Source organism: Myotis daubentonii, chromosome 5 (genome assembly GCF_963259705.1).
Source record: "Myotis daubentonii chromosome 5, mMyoDau2.1, whole genome shotgun sequence".
Lineage (NCBI taxonomy): Eukaryota > Metazoa > Chordata > Mammalia > Chiroptera > Vespertilionidae > Myotis > Myotis daubentonii.
The window spans coordinates 21,592,841-21,607,226 of record NC_081844.1 but is presented as its reverse complement, the minus strand read 5'-3'; the positions used below and the strand labels follow the sequence as shown (position 1 = coordinate 21,607,226).

At 58.6% G+C, this 14,386-nt stretch overlaps 1 protein-coding gene across 4 annotated transcripts in view; it reads right to left on the bottom strand.

Annotated features, from left to right (window-relative positions):
* Positions 1-14,386, bottom strand: part of NOTCH3 (notch receptor 3) — a 46,886-nt gene that overhangs the window by 24,073 nt on the left and 8,427 nt on the right. For 3 of the 4 annotated variants that reach the window (XM_059696474.1, XM_059696472.1, XM_059696473.1), the window contains 20 exons: positions 14,133-14,366; positions 13,390-13,545; positions 13,117-13,302; positions 12,415-12,528; positions 12,057-12,170; positions 11,091-11,324; positions 10,873-10,983; positions 10,241-10,433; positions 10,009-10,160; positions 9,689-9,802; positions 9,085-9,240; positions 7,685-7,910; positions 7,082-7,283; positions 6,755-6,908; positions 6,182-6,366; positions 5,212-5,344; positions 4,871-5,128; positions 4,672-4,790; positions 3,754-4,319; positions 2,261-2,593 (listed from right to left, as the gene is read on the bottom strand). In XM_059696474.1, coding sequence (XP_059552457.1) covers positions 2,261-2,593; positions 3,754-4,319; positions 4,672-4,790; positions 4,871-5,128; positions 5,212-5,344; positions 6,182-6,366; positions 6,755-6,908; positions 7,082-7,283; positions 7,685-7,910; positions 9,085-9,240; positions 9,689-9,802; positions 10,009-10,160; positions 10,241-10,433; positions 10,873-10,983; positions 11,091-11,324; positions 12,057-12,170; positions 12,415-12,528; positions 13,117-13,302; positions 13,390-13,545; positions 14,133-14,366 — 3,940 coding nt within the window. The remainder of the gene's footprint in view (positions 1-2,260; positions 2,594-3,753; positions 4,320-4,671; positions 4,791-4,870; positions 5,129-5,211; positions 5,345-6,181; positions 6,367-6,754; positions 6,909-7,081; positions 7,284-7,684; positions 7,911-9,084; positions 9,241-9,688; positions 9,803-10,008; positions 10,161-10,240; positions 10,434-10,872; positions 10,984-11,090; positions 11,325-12,056; positions 12,171-12,414; positions 12,529-13,116; positions 13,303-13,389; positions 13,546-14,132; positions 14,367-14,386) is intronic. The other variant, XM_059696475.1, reaches the window with a different exon arrangement.

The window sequence follows — 14,386 nt, the reverse complement described above, 5'->3', positions numbered from 1 at the left end:
GCTGAGGCCACCAGAGTCCCCCAGACCATGGCTCCCACGGGCATGTTTTCATGGCAACATCTCTCATGGCTGCTGTCGGCACAGGCCCAGATCTCCCTTATCAGGTTGCTTCATCCGTCTCCGGACTGCTATGAGCTCTGGCTTCTAACAGTGGGAGCCCGCCCCTCCACTTCTCGGGAGAACTGGCCTCACTCGGCAAGGTGGGAACCCTCTCCCTTGGGAAGAGACACCTCTTAGGGGAGCATTAGCCAGTGACTGGCTGATGTGAGATATACAAAAGCTGGCCCTCCTGCCTCAAGGTGGGACTGGCACTGAGGTGCTATTCGTGCTCGGGAGCGAGCACCCCGAGGAATCAGGCTGAAGCCAGACAGTGGCTGGGGCTCCCTCCTGCCTCAGTTTCTCCCCTACCCCATCCTGCTCTCTTCATCCCTCTCTCCTGAGAGCACCCTCCATAGGGCACAGATATCTGAGTGCCCATCTCAGGCTCTGCTTCCAGGAATCCAACCCTCCAAATCCCTTTTTCCTCGGGATCCTAAGAACCCCGTAACCCATCTCTTCCTATTTCTCCAGCTGCCCCTTTTCCTCTTATAACCACAGAACTGGTCCTATCCTATTTCTAACAAGACCCCAGAACTAAAGTTTAAACCATGGGTAGCCCTAGCTGGTGTTGCTAAGTGGTTAGAGCATCGGCCCAAGGGTCACCAGTTCAATTCCAGGTTCCAACCCCAGCCCCAGCCAGAGCACATGCACAAGGCAGCCGATCAAGGTGTCTCTCATATCAATGTCTCTCTCTCTCTCTTTCCCCTCCCTTCTCCCTCCCCTCCACTCTCTAAAAATCAATGGAAAAAATACCCTTGGGTAAGGATTAACAACAACAACAACAACAACAACAACAACAACAAAACACCTTGGATAACCTGTGAACCCTCAACTGCTCTCCCCACAGAACCAGAGAACCAGAACATGACCAGAACCTGAATGCTGGAACCTTTTGAGAGGTGAAGGGTCCAAAGATCTGACACTGAAACCCCTTAAATCTTGCTCCAAACCCTGGATCAGGGAAACAGACTTGAGCCTTGCCAGTGCCATAGTATTGGCTTCCATGCACCTCAGGCAGCGAGCTCTTGCTTGGTGCCTCTCTTTTCTGAGCTAATTTCCCTCAACCAATCCTTAGGTCTCAGTGTTCCCAGAGCATTCTTTAAAATAGATAGATAGATAGATAGATAGATTATTGATTGATTTCAGAGAGGGACAGAGAGAGATGGAAACATCAATGATGAGAGAGAATCATTGATCGGCTGCCGCCTGCATGCCCCCCACTGGGAATGGAGCCCACATCTCATGCATGTGATCTGACCAGGAATCAAACCATGACCTCCGGGTCAGAAGTCGATGCTCAACCAGTGAGCCACACGGCTGGGCCCCAGATCAGTCTTCTATCCCCACCTCTCTCCCCATTTCTTTGAGTTCCCTCATGACTTCAATGACTGCAACATCCTTTTGTCTTTCTTGTCTCTAACTTCAGCCCCTGGGTGCCTTCCAGGGAACTCCAGACTCCTCAGATTCTACAAGCCCCAAAGCAACCCTAATTTTCACCCTGTGTCCTCAATTTGATGAGACGCCCTCCAGCCACTTGCTCACCCCAGCCAGGGTCTGGCACATAAGCCACCCTCTTCCACCACCCCCCGCACCCCCCCCCAGCCCTCACCCCTCCGCCAAGCCCAGCTGCATCCCATCAGAGCCCATGCCCCCATCTCTAAAACTCATCCTTCCTCTGTGTCAGGGCCCACCCTGCTCAGAGACCACACCGCTCTCTGCACTGTCCAGCCTGGTAGACCAGGCCACCAACAGGAGAGTTCTATGTTTTCCATTTCTAAGAAAAAACTACATACATACGTTCTAAACTACTCTGCTATACCCCTGCCTCTCCCGAAGGAGGTAAGTCTATATCCAGGGGCAATTCTGCTCCCCAAGTGACCCTGGCCCATATCTTGGGGGCGGGCTGCTACTTGTATCTAAGTGGGTGGAAGCCAGGGATGCTGCTCAACATTCCACATGCACAGGACACCCCGCAAAAGAATGATCCTGCCCCAAACGTTCATGCCGTCAAGGTGGAGACGTGCTGGACTTATTGGCAACAAGAAGACTCCCCAAGATGTTAAGGGAAGTGAAACACACCAGACCTCACCCACGGTGCCCCTTCCGGTCCCCCACGCGGTACCTGCGCGGTCCCCACAGCTCTCAGGGTAGAGCCACTCACCCAATCACCTCGGGGGCCAGCTCGCGCAAGTGCGGGGCTTCCGAGCCGGGGTCCTGCCGGTGGTAAGGGAAGACCATGGCCTGGCCGCGCTCGTCCAGGCGGAAGCGCAGGGAAGTGCGCAGGATGGCACTGAGCCGCTGCAGGAAGTCGGTGCCCGCGTGCAGCACCTCCGTGGGCGGCAGCAGCACGGTGAGCACCAGCATGCCGCGGGCCAGCAGCGCCGGCACCTCGCCCGCGCAGTCCAGCCCGTCCCAGCCGCACTCCTCCGTGTTGCAGCCCTGGTCGCAGCGGCCGTCTGCAAAGTGGTCCGCGCAGTACTTCTCATAGACCGGACTGGGGGCAGGAAGGGGGCGCCGTCAGGGGGCCTCCAGCCCCCTGCACACAGCGCACCCCAGCTCCGGAGACAGAAGGGGGTCAGACAGCAAGCACAGAGGGCTGGAATGTGTCCGAATACCTTAGGCTTTCTGGAAATCCAGCCACTCGCTCAGTAACTATGAATAAATCACTATGGATGACACCTGGTAGGTGCTGAGCCTGCTGCGGGCACCCAGGATAGGCCCAGGCATACCCGTGAACACGTGGGGCTGGCATGCCGGGAGTTGGGGACAGATGGTAAAGGAGAGGATATAACACATTTCCTTTACACGGCAGTAAAAGCTAAATGTAAACAACACACAGAGAGAATGCTATGTAGGATTACATGCTAAGGAGGAAAATACAACAGTGAGACAGAAGGGACAGAGCACAGGATGGACAGATGGAATGCATGGGACAGACAGATGGGGGCATGGATAGACACAGAGAGGGGCAGGACAGACAGGCAAGGGCAAGGACAGCTGTGTGGGCATATAGAGAGGCAAAAGGGGTGCGTGGAAGGACAGAAGGACAGACAAGGAGATATAGATGAACAGGTGGGACACAAAGATGGTCAGATGGACCAATATATGAGGCACATGGACAGACAGACTGGCATAGAAACAGATAGATGCACAGATGAGATGGACAACATACAGCTTGGTGCACAGAGGGGCGAAAGGAATTCGTGAATGGACAGCAAGATGGACAAACAGGGCACAGGGAGGGGGAAATGGAGTGCAGAAGTAGACAGAAAAAGAGAGAGGCAGGTACATGGATGGACAGACAGATGGGAACATTGGGACAGGCAGGGCACAAGGATGGACAGAGAGGGCACATGGACAAGGATGGGCCAACTGACAGAAGTGGCACTCAGCTGGGCAGGACAGGTACACTAAGAAGCAGACAGGGCAAATGAATGGATGGCCCAACAGTCTAAGGATAGACTGAAAGACAGACAGACCAAGGCAAATGAGTGGACAGATAGGGAGGCAGGACCCCGGACGGTGAGATGTGGCACGTGGACAGACAAGACACAGACTGGGGTGAATGGATGGATGGATGGATGGATGGATGGATGGATGGATGGACGGACAGAGGCGGGGCCCATGAACAGACAGACGGAGGGAGGGGCTCACTTGCAGGTGCGCTCGCGGCCTCCAGCCCTGCAGTCAAAGTTGTCGTAGAGGCAGGCGGGGGAGCTGCAGGCGGGGTCGCAGCGGCTGTTGTTGAAGAGGCGCCAGCACTGCAGCGCCGCGCACTGCCGCCAGGGGTCGCCCACGCTCAGCGAGCAGTCGCCGCCGTCCCAGCCGCAGCCCGGGCTGTTGCATTCCCGGTCGCAGCGCTGGTCCCCGCTCTTGGCCTCGCAGGCGGCGCTGGGGCACAGAGGCTCCTCGGGGGCCTCGGGCGCCGCCGCCGGCACCTCGCAGCGGGGCCCGGCCCAGCCGGGAGCGCACGCGCAGCGGAAGAAGGGCGCGGAAGGTTCCGGGATGCACGAGCTCCCATGCAGGCAGGGGGAGACCACGCAGCTGGCGTTGGTGGTCCCCGGCGGCAGCTCCGGGACGCCGCGGCAGGCGGGCCCTGCCAGCCCCAGAGGGCAGGCGCATCGCGGCCCACGGACCGTCTGCTGGCACGGGATGCCCGCGGGGCACTGCAGCTCCCGGCACGATCGCGCCACCCGCTCACACCGCGGGCCCCAGAACGGCTGGGGGTGGGGGAGAGAAAAAGGAAAGCCCGGAGCAGCGGTTGGAGGAAGGGAGAGAGGGGGGAGGATGGGGGGTCAGGACCAGGGAACGCTTGAGCCTCCAGTCTCCCCAGGTCGTACCAAACCTCTCCCCCTTCCACTGGATGCCCCACTGTGCACCTACGCCTTGCCTTCCCCAAGAAGCCACGCCTCCAAGCCCCAGCCTCACCCCTTCCCGCGACTTCCAGGTAATATCAACATTTCCCAGACCCGTTTCCCTTGCGCCTCTTCTCCCCTAAAGGCGCGCCCTCCCACCAGGCCACAGTCCCACTCCCTCCCGGAGACCCTGAGGTGACCAGCCACCCCCGCTTACCGAGACACAATGGCAGGTGAAGGTCAGTGCACCCCCAGAACCTGGGCCGGGACGGCACTGGCCTCCGTGCTGGCAGGGCTGGGACTCGCAGGGAGACAGGACGGTCTGACAGCGGGGACCTGGGCAAGCAGGAGCCGTGGATCAGCCAGGATGGGGGAACACAGGCCGGAGCCTAGGTCAGCCCCTGGCCCACCCTTACCTGCGAAGCCGGGCCGGCAAAGGCAGCGGAAGCCCCCACCGGGGTCCTGCAGGCAGTCCCGGGTGTGTGCTGCGTGGCAGGCGCCCGGGCGACACTCATTGATATCGGCCTCACAGCGCAGGCCCGTGTATCCTGGGGGGCAGGCACAGCGGAAGCCGCCCACCAGGTCCACACAGGTACCATTGTGCAAGCACCTCGGACCTGGGTCCCGGGGCGGGCCTGGGCCACAGTCGTCCTCATTAATCTCACAGAGAACCCCTGGGGAAGGAAGATCAGGGGAGGAGTCAGGGGCGGACAGAGACCCGCCTCCCAGCCTGCCCCCCACCCTGGCCCTGGCATACCCAGCGTCCCAGGAGGACAGGAGCAGAGGTATCGGGCCACAAGGTCAATGCAGAAGCCCCCATGCTGGCAGGGCTCCGAGGCACACTCATCCACGTCATCCTCACAGTTGTCACCAGCGTAGCCGGCTGGACACTGTGGTGAGGGCGAGACAGGGACCCACTCAGCCCCGAGGGACACAGACACTCCGGTGGAGACAGAAAATCCCAGCACAAAAAGACACACACAGTCGCCCAAAACACAGAGACATGCCCAGGGTGCAGAAAACACATACCCAGGCACAGAGGACCCAGGCACACCCAGTGCAGATGGACACACTCCTACAGACACACGGCAGAAACACCCAGATACCCAGATCTACCCAAGACACACAACCAGGAACGCACACTCAGGCACCTGCATGTGCCTTCATGCCCAGAGAGACTCCATGCACAGACACACAGGTATGTCCAGGAACCAACCAAAGATAGACACACACCCAGACAGACAGAAACACCCCCAGAGCTACCCAGGGTGACACCCACAAAGACATACTCAGTCACGAAAGTAAAAGCCCAGACATGACGCCCTGGCTGGTGTTGCCCCATGGTTAGAGCACTGCCCCATGCACCAAAGGGTCTCGGGTTCAATTCTAGTCAAGGGCACGTACTTGGGTTGCAGGTTCAGTCCCCGGCCCAGATGGGGGTGCAGGCGGGAGGCAACCAATCCATGTGTCTCTTGCACATTGATGTTTATCTCTCTTTTTCCCTCTCTCTCCTTCTTTCCCCCGCCCCCTTCCCTCCATTCCACTTTCTTTAAAATTCAATGGAAAAATATCCTTGGGTGAGAGCTAACAAAAAACAAAACAAACAAACAAAAAACTAGGCTCGCCTAGAGACACACCCACACCAGGCTACAGACACACAGAAACGTGTGCCCAGACACACCTACATGTGACTCGTTCCCCTCTCCCCTCCCCTGGGTGCCCCTTACCTCGCACACATAACCCCCCATGTAGCCTTGGCAAGTGCCCCCATGCTGGCAGGGCTGGGCCAAGCAGGGGTCCACTTCTTGCTCACAGTGGCTGCCTGTGCGGCCCTCTGGGCACACGCAGTAGTGGGAGCTCTCCTTGTCCACACACTGCCCACCAGCCTGACACAGCTGCTCCAGCCGTACCCCTGCACAGAGAGGGGTGTCAGGCACACACTCCCCCTCCCCCCGCCCGCAACACACACAGCACCACCTAACACCCCTGCTGCCACCAGTCACCAGGGTCCCACCACCTCCATCAGGTTGTCACACATCCCTCTACACTGCACAGTTCTCATCACTGGCACACACGTGTTTGCTGCCCACACCAGCTCAGCCGGACGCTGCAGACGTCATTCCAGTGGTCTTATGGGGACAGACACACACACCCTCTAGTCATGTCACACAGTCACACTCAGCCGCACCCCCCGCCCCTCCCACGTGTGCTGTCACAGCCCCATTGGGCTCACACTGGCAGGAAGTACATGCACACATGCCCTCCCCGGCTGCACACACCAGCCACACGCTCCCGCTCACCCATCTGGGCCGCCGCCTGTCGGCAGGGGAGGCTCTGGATGTCACAGAGGCTGCCACTCCACCCCGGAGGACAGAGGCAGTAGAAAGAGGCCCCCGTCTGGGCACAGCGACCCCCGTTCTGACAAGGCTCAAGGCTGCACCAGTCTACCAGTGTCTGCAGGGGAAGCCCACAGTCTCAGCACCCAGCGACCCCCAGAAATCACTCCCCAGATTCTCCCCCAGGGTGCCCAGCAGGCCCCCTGCCCAGGGTCCCATACAGGCCCCTCCCCCAGGACACCCCTCCAGACACCTCCCCCCAAAACCCACCTCCCAGTGACCCCACCCCACCTGACACTGAGCGCCAGTGAAGCCCTCTGGACAGGCGCAGATGAAGCCAGGGTAGGTGGCCGTGCAGACACCCCCGTGCAGACAGGGCCGGGAGAGGCAGGGGTTGGCCTCCTGCTGGCAGTGCGCACCAGTGTAGCCAGGGCGGCAGAGACAGCTGAAGGAGTTCACTCCGTCCAAGCAGGTCCCACCATTGAAGCAGGAGCTGGAGGGAAAGCGAGGGTGGGTCAGGCCCCGCCCCTTTGGAGGCCCCGCCCTCCACCCTGGGCCCTGCCGAGCCTTGAGTGCCTCTACTTGGACCCCTACCCGCTACCTCCCGCCAGGAGAGACTGCAGCCCTGTCCTGTCCCTTAGCCCCAATTTACCAGGTGCTTTGGCACTAAGGTGGGAACCACGTGGAGGCCCCACTCTGGTCTGGTCTCACCCCCTTAGGGACCAGCATCTCTAAGATGACCCTGCCCCTTCCCACACCGCCCCATCAGGCACCAGAGTCCTGAGTTGGGTGCCAACCTGAGGACCCGCCCTTCTTAGCCCCACTCCTGCTCAGGTCCCATGCCCCCCCGCCCCCCGCCAGGGTCCCTGAGCGCCCAGTAGAGGATCCATCCACCTGGGGCTGCAGTCAGGTAGGTTCTGCTCACAGCGGAAGCCTCCATAGCCTGGGGGGCAGGTGCAGGTGAAGGAGGCCACGTGGTCGGTGCAGGTGCCCGGGCCACAGGGGCTGCTCAGACACTCGTCCACGTCGCGGGCACAGCGGGGGCCAGCAAAGCCTGGGAGGCAGGAGCAGGAAAAGGAGCCCACGCGGTCCTGACAGGAGCCACCATTCAGGCAGGGATCTGTGGGCAGAAGGGAAGAGGTCTGCTCACTCACGAATCAGCCTTGACTGACCTGGCCAGGCCTTGCATAGCGGGAACTTGGAAGTAAGCCAGGCTTATTTGGTCAGAGCGATCAAATCGTCCCCTTTGTTGCCGCAGCCCCTCCCGTACCTGGAAACCTCACTTTGGTGGAGGAGGACGAGCTTGGCGGAACCTAGGGGGCCTTTTGAGCTGTTAAGCACATGCTGTCAGGTGTGTCCGCTTAATCCCTTGACTCAGCACAGGGGCTTCCTCCAGACCTGCACTGGCCAGTATAGTGGCCACTGGCCACATGTGGCTATTAAGACCTTGACATGTGGCTGGCCCAGATTGAGATGTGTTGTAAGTGTAAAACAAACACCAGATTTCGGATTCTGAAGGCTTAATATATATTTTAAAAAAAGAAGAAGAAGAAGAAGAAGAAGAAGAAGAAGAAGAAGAAGAAGAAGAAGAAGAAGAAGAAGAAGAAGAAGAATGTAGTCCTGGCTGAGTTGCTCAGTGGTTAGAGATTCGGCCCTTGGACCAATGGACCAATGGATCACAGGTTTGATCCCTGGCCCCAGACCAGGACAAGTGTGGGAGGCAACCAACTGATGTCTCTCTCTCTCTCTCTCCCTTCCTTCCTTCCTCCTCCCTCCCGTCAATGGAAAAAAATGTCCTCAAGTGAGACTTTAAAAATAAGAAGAATGTAAAATATCTCAATAATTTTCTATTGATTATATGTTGAAATGATAATTTTATATGTTAGGTTAAATGATATATATTATTAAATATCACCTTTCTTGTTTCTTTTAACTTTTTAAATGTGAGTACTCAAAACATTGTAACTGCTTATGCGGCTTGCGTTGTCTGTTGGACAGCACTCCTGGAGAACTCACTAGGGGCCTCTGATCTCATGCTTTACACACAATCCTACTCGCTTGCTCCCAGAGACTGGGCGTCAGGCAGACCTGTCCTCCGATCCCAACTTATCCCTTACCTGCTCCGTGACCTTAGGCAAGTCACATAACCACTTTAGGCCTCAAGTTCCAGGAGTAAAATGGGAAAAATAAGAGAACTACGAAGATGAAATTAAAGCACAATGCCCAGCACACAGCATAGGCTTAATGAACATGTTTCCTAGGGCAGCGCCCCCCACAGGCTCCCCTGAACTCACTGGGGTCACAGTCATCGATGTCCTGGTCACAGGAAGAGCCACTATACCCCCCATGGCAGGTGCAACTAAAACTCCCCGCCAGGTTGGTGCAGGTCCCGTGGGGGCCGCAGGGTGAGGGGCCAGCACACTCGTCTACATCCTGCTGACATCGAGGGCCTGGGGGTGGGAAATAAGGTGACATCTGGGGTTAGAGGGTACAGGGTGGGGTCTGAGGGTGCCTGTCACACATGAAGAACCTAAAGGCTGAGAGGTGAAGGCAAGAAGGAACTCGGCGCTCCCTGGCCTCCGGGCATTTTGCACACACTGTCCTAGGGCTGTCTTCTTGCTGCAGCGGGTGCTGACTGTATGCTCTGAGTTTTACTCCTCCAGGAAGCTTCCCCAAATCCCAGCCTGAAACCGAGCTTCCCCAGCCACCTATCCCGTCTTCTTCTCTAGCAATGACCATAGGGGCTGCCAGTGTCTGTGTCCAGCTCTGTCCCTTTCCAAAAGGAAGCTTCCCAAAGAGATAGGGTCAAGGATGAGTCCCCCACTGAGCCCCCAGGGAGGAGAGCGGAAGGGGAAGAGGAGGTGGAGAAGGAGGAGGAGGAGGAGGAAGCTCATGTACCTTGCCAGCCAGGGGGGCAGGAGCAGACAGCCAGGTGGCCAGGACCAGGCTCGCAGTGGCCCCCGTGCTCACAGGGGTTCGGGGCACAGGGGGACAGCAGCTCACACTGATGGCCTGTGGTGGGCAGGCAGAGTGAAATAGTCTTAAGAGATTCCTTGTTCCCATCTCCCCCTAGCGTCCCCACCTTGATACCCACCTCCCAAGCTACAAGGGGGGAAAAGAAAGAAAGGCAAACATATAGGAGGAAGAGAGTGGAGCAGAGGGAAGGAAGAAGGAAGAGGGAGACAGGAGAGCCTGGGCAGGTCAGTGGGGGCACATACCCTGCATGCCGGGGGGACAGGTGCAGTGGAAGTCCATGCCGTTGCTGGTGCAGGTGCCACCAGCCCCACAGGGTTGAGACTCACAGGCATCTCGAGTGAGACTCTGGCTGCACTGGGGGCCACTCCAGCCAGGATCACATACACAGCGGAACCTGAAGGGGGCGGCAGTCAGAGCCGGCAAGTGGGCCGAGAGGCAAGGGGGGTCGGGTCATGAGATGGGAAAAGGCCTCACCCTCCTGGCGCGTCATGGCAGACACCGTGATTGCAGGGCTCTTGGGCACAGGGATGGCTTGGGGGCAGGCACAGTGGAGGCAGGGAGCCAGGTGGGCAGAGGCAGTGGAAGCCACCTTCCCCATCCACACAGGAGCCGCCCTCCCCGCAGGGGCCGGACGCACACTCGTTGATCTCCATGTTGCAGAGAGGCCCTGGGGAGCACACAGGCTACCTCAACCAAAGGCAAGGACAACCCAGCCGACAGAGAGGGACGCCCTGGAGCAAGGACATTCTCCGTCTCATAACACATCAGCTCTTCTGCAAACCAGAACAGCCACTCCTCAGCCCAGAGCTGCCCTGCCCCCAGATCATCTTCATCCCCAAACTTACATGAAGTCATTTTCATTTTCACCGAAGATCACGTTGGCCCACTCAGAAACACCCCCGCCCCATCAGAACAGCCTTATCTACATTCCAGGATAAACTCGAGCCAATATGGGGACAACTTTGTGACAAACAGAGAGACCATAAGGTGTGGGCAATCTCATTGGCCAAGCCAGTGCAAAGAAACGGGCAAAACCCGGCCAAGAAGGATGGGCGGTTTCACCCTCACCCTTTCAGGCCCCCTTCCCGTGGCAGCCCCTTGCCCACCTGTGAAGCCAGGCTGGCAGACACAGTCATAGCGATTGATACCGTCCCGGCAAATTCCGAAGGTGCAGGGGTTGCTGGCACAATCGTCGATGTTCACCTCACAGTTCACACCTGCAGAGGGAGAACAAGACAGGGGTAGAGCGCCGGGAACACCATTCCCCAACTCCCGAAACCCTCCGGATGTACTGTTGCTGCCCCAGCCCAGCCCCGGGTCCCACCTGTGGTGCCAGGAGGGCAGCGGCAGAGGTATTTGTCCACCAGATCGAGGCATTTGCCCCCGTGGCGGCAGGGCTGGCTGCGGCACTCGTTCACCTGGCTCTCGCAGCGCGTGCCAGTGTAGCCCGGGGCGCAGGCACAGGAGAAGCTGGCGATGCCATCCACGCAGCGCCCGTGGTGGCACGGGTCGGGAGAGCAGTCATCCACGTTGAGTTCGCACAGCGTGCCCTCGAAGCCTGCAGGGCCAGAGGGTCAGGCTCCGCCCACTGGCCCAGGTCCGGCTCGCAGCCACGCTCCCAATCAATCCTGGCTCAGCTCTGCCTCAGGCCCATCGAGGCAGCAGAAAGCGGGGCAGTTCCCGCCCTGTCCCTAGTGGCCTCCACTGCGTCCAGCTACAAGCTACACAATTCGCCCCGGACCGAGACCCTCCCACGAGCCCTGGCCGGCTTGGCTCAGTGGAGAGAGCCTCGGCCTGCAGATTGAAGAGCCCCAGGTTTCATTCCGGCCAAGGGCACAGGCCTGGGTTGCGGGCTTGATCCCCAGTGGGGGGCGTGCAGGAGGCAGCCAATCAATGATTCTCTCTCATCATTGATGTTTCTATCTCTCTCTTTCCTTCTCCCTTCTTCTCTGAAATCAATAAAGAAATATTTTTTTTATAAAGACCCTCCCACGGTTAAATCCCACCCTCAGCCCAGTTCTGCCTCTCCCTCAACTGCCAATGGGGACACATGGGAGGTGCCTTGGGATAGCGTTGGTCAAGCCTCGCACACTTCCCTGCGCCCAGTATCCCACCAGCTTTGGCCCCTACCCCTGCTTTAAAGTTCTTAATTGGCTCCGCCCCCTGGCTATCATTGGCCCTGACTTGATGCAGTCCTGCCCCGAAGCCCTTTCCAAGGCTGTTATTGGCCCTCACCCCCTACTAGCCCCGCCTCCAAATCCCTGCCGGCCTGTAATTGGCCAGCCCTCACCCTCAGCGCAGCGGCACTCGTAGCCGTCAGGCTGGTCCACGCACTTGGCTCCATTCCTGCAGGGCGTGCTCGCGCACTCGTCCACGTCCAGCTGGCACAGCGCCCCGCTGAAGCCTGAGTCGGGAGGGCGTGGGGTGAGCCGAGGCCCAGACAGGGTCAGAGCAGTCACCCCTCGCCAGTTCTGCCTTGTCTGGGTGGGAAGCCCATTTACTTAGTTTTAAATCCCTTTCAAATTTTCTCATGACGCGGTTTCTATTGCAATCGTTTTCCGCTAACACGGTCTCACAGGCTCCCATCCTGGAGCTTGTGCCCCTGCAGGGACCTCCTGGGTCAGGCCCCCTGGCCCCAAGGTCCTCACCAGAGGGACAGGTGCAGCTGAAGCCATTGACTCTGTCCTTGCAGACCCCGCCGTTGACACACGGGCTGCTCTGACACTCGTCCATATCCACCTCGCAGAAGGTGCCTGTGAAGCCTGGGGGGAGGGGGGGGGGAGGATATTAGGGTCGTGGGGTTTCCCTCTGGCCTGAAGAGAGAGCAACGGGGTAGGTACCCCCCTTCCCAATCAGTTCCCCTCAGCGTTGGCCTTCCCCCCAGCGCAACCCTACATTCACTTTGTGTCCTCGGGCCGGACCCTCACCAAGCTGTGGTCCCCACTAGTCCACGGCTTCTGAGACTCCTCCGTCTGGACCTTGCCTTTGGACCACCCTCTTCCCTCTCCGGTCCACAGGCACGCCCTGTCCCCAGCTTCCAGGCCCAGGCCCCACATGGCCTGGTGCACACCCCAGCAAGTCTGCAGGCTCCACCTAAACCTCACTCCAGCCCCTGCCCCGCTATCGATCATGCCCCACAGCCGGCCCTTAGGTCCAGGCTCCACTCTCAGCAGGAGACCCCATCGGTTCCATGTGCCCACGCCCCAGCTTCTCACAGGGTTCTACTCTGGCCCCACCTCCACCTCATCCCAGGCCTCGCTTTCTCAGAGTCCCATTGGGAACCGGTTCCACCCCGTCCCTCCGGCAGGCACCCAGCCTTAGGCCGAGCCTCTACCCCATCCACCACGCACCTGCCATGCAGATGCAGGTGAACTGGCCTATGCGGTCGAGGCATGTGGCCTGGTTGTGGCAGGGCCCGGATAGGCACTCATTGACGTCAGACTCGCAGCGGGGGCCCGTGTAGCCTCGGCCACACTGGCACAGGAACGAGCCCTGTGTGTTCACACACTTGCCCAGGTGCTCACAGGGGTTGGCGCCTGCGGAAATAGGCACAGCCGGGGTAGGTATGGCCCGCTGAGGAACGAGCTGTCCCCTCCTTCTAACTCAGACAACGACCCCCTCACCAATGGAGCACTCGTCCACATCCTGGTCACACGCGCCACCGGTGAAGCCCGGTGGGCAAGTGCAGATGGCCCGGCCATTCACCGGGTTAGTGTCGCAGATAGCATCCTCATGGCAGGGATTGCTGACACAGGCATCGTCCAGATGACACAGAAGCCCTGGGAAGGGACAGGCAGAGGTCAAGGGCAGACCCGCCGGCGCTGTCCAAAGGTCCCACAGACCCGCATCGTGTTTTACGTTTTGTTTTTATTAACCTGTAGCATATTGAGTAGCTCCTCTTTCCTAATTGTTTATGATGAAAAATTTTAAACATACAGAGAGGTTGAGGTATACACCCGCCACCTAGATTCAGCTATTGTAAGGCTGATCTATCCTTTTTTCTGAATCATTTGAAAATGAGTTGGAAACATGAAAGGCTCCTACCTCAAGCCTTTGCTTCTGTAGCACCCTCTGCCTGACATGCCCTTCCCTCCATTTTCAAATCCCCCTTCCAAACACCTTCTCTGACCTTTGCCACTTGCAAGGGTCTCCTCTCTTTCTTGCTTACAGTATATCTCTCTATTTCCCTGGCTTCTGTCCTGTCCCACACACAACCCCTCCTCCCAGGCCTCTCCCAGGCGTACCCTTCTCCCCATATCTGGCCTCCAGCATAATCATTCTAACACTCAAGTCAGATGCCATCCTTGCCCCCACTCAAGAACCATCAATGGCTCCCTTGCCGCCTCCATGGGAAACAGCCACTCACCAGTCTTGCCCATGGGGCAGGCACAGTAGAAGGAGGCCACGCGGTCATGGCAGGTGGCCCCGTGGAAGCACACGGCCGTGGCGCAGTCATCAATATTCTGACTACAGCTCTCACCGGTCCAGCCATTGACGCACACACAGCTGTGGCCACCCAGTGTGTTAAAGCAGGTGCCCCCATTGTGGCAAGCGTTGGGCTGCAGCTGACACTCATCCACATCCTCCGTGCAGAACTGGCCTGTGGCACACAGATGCACC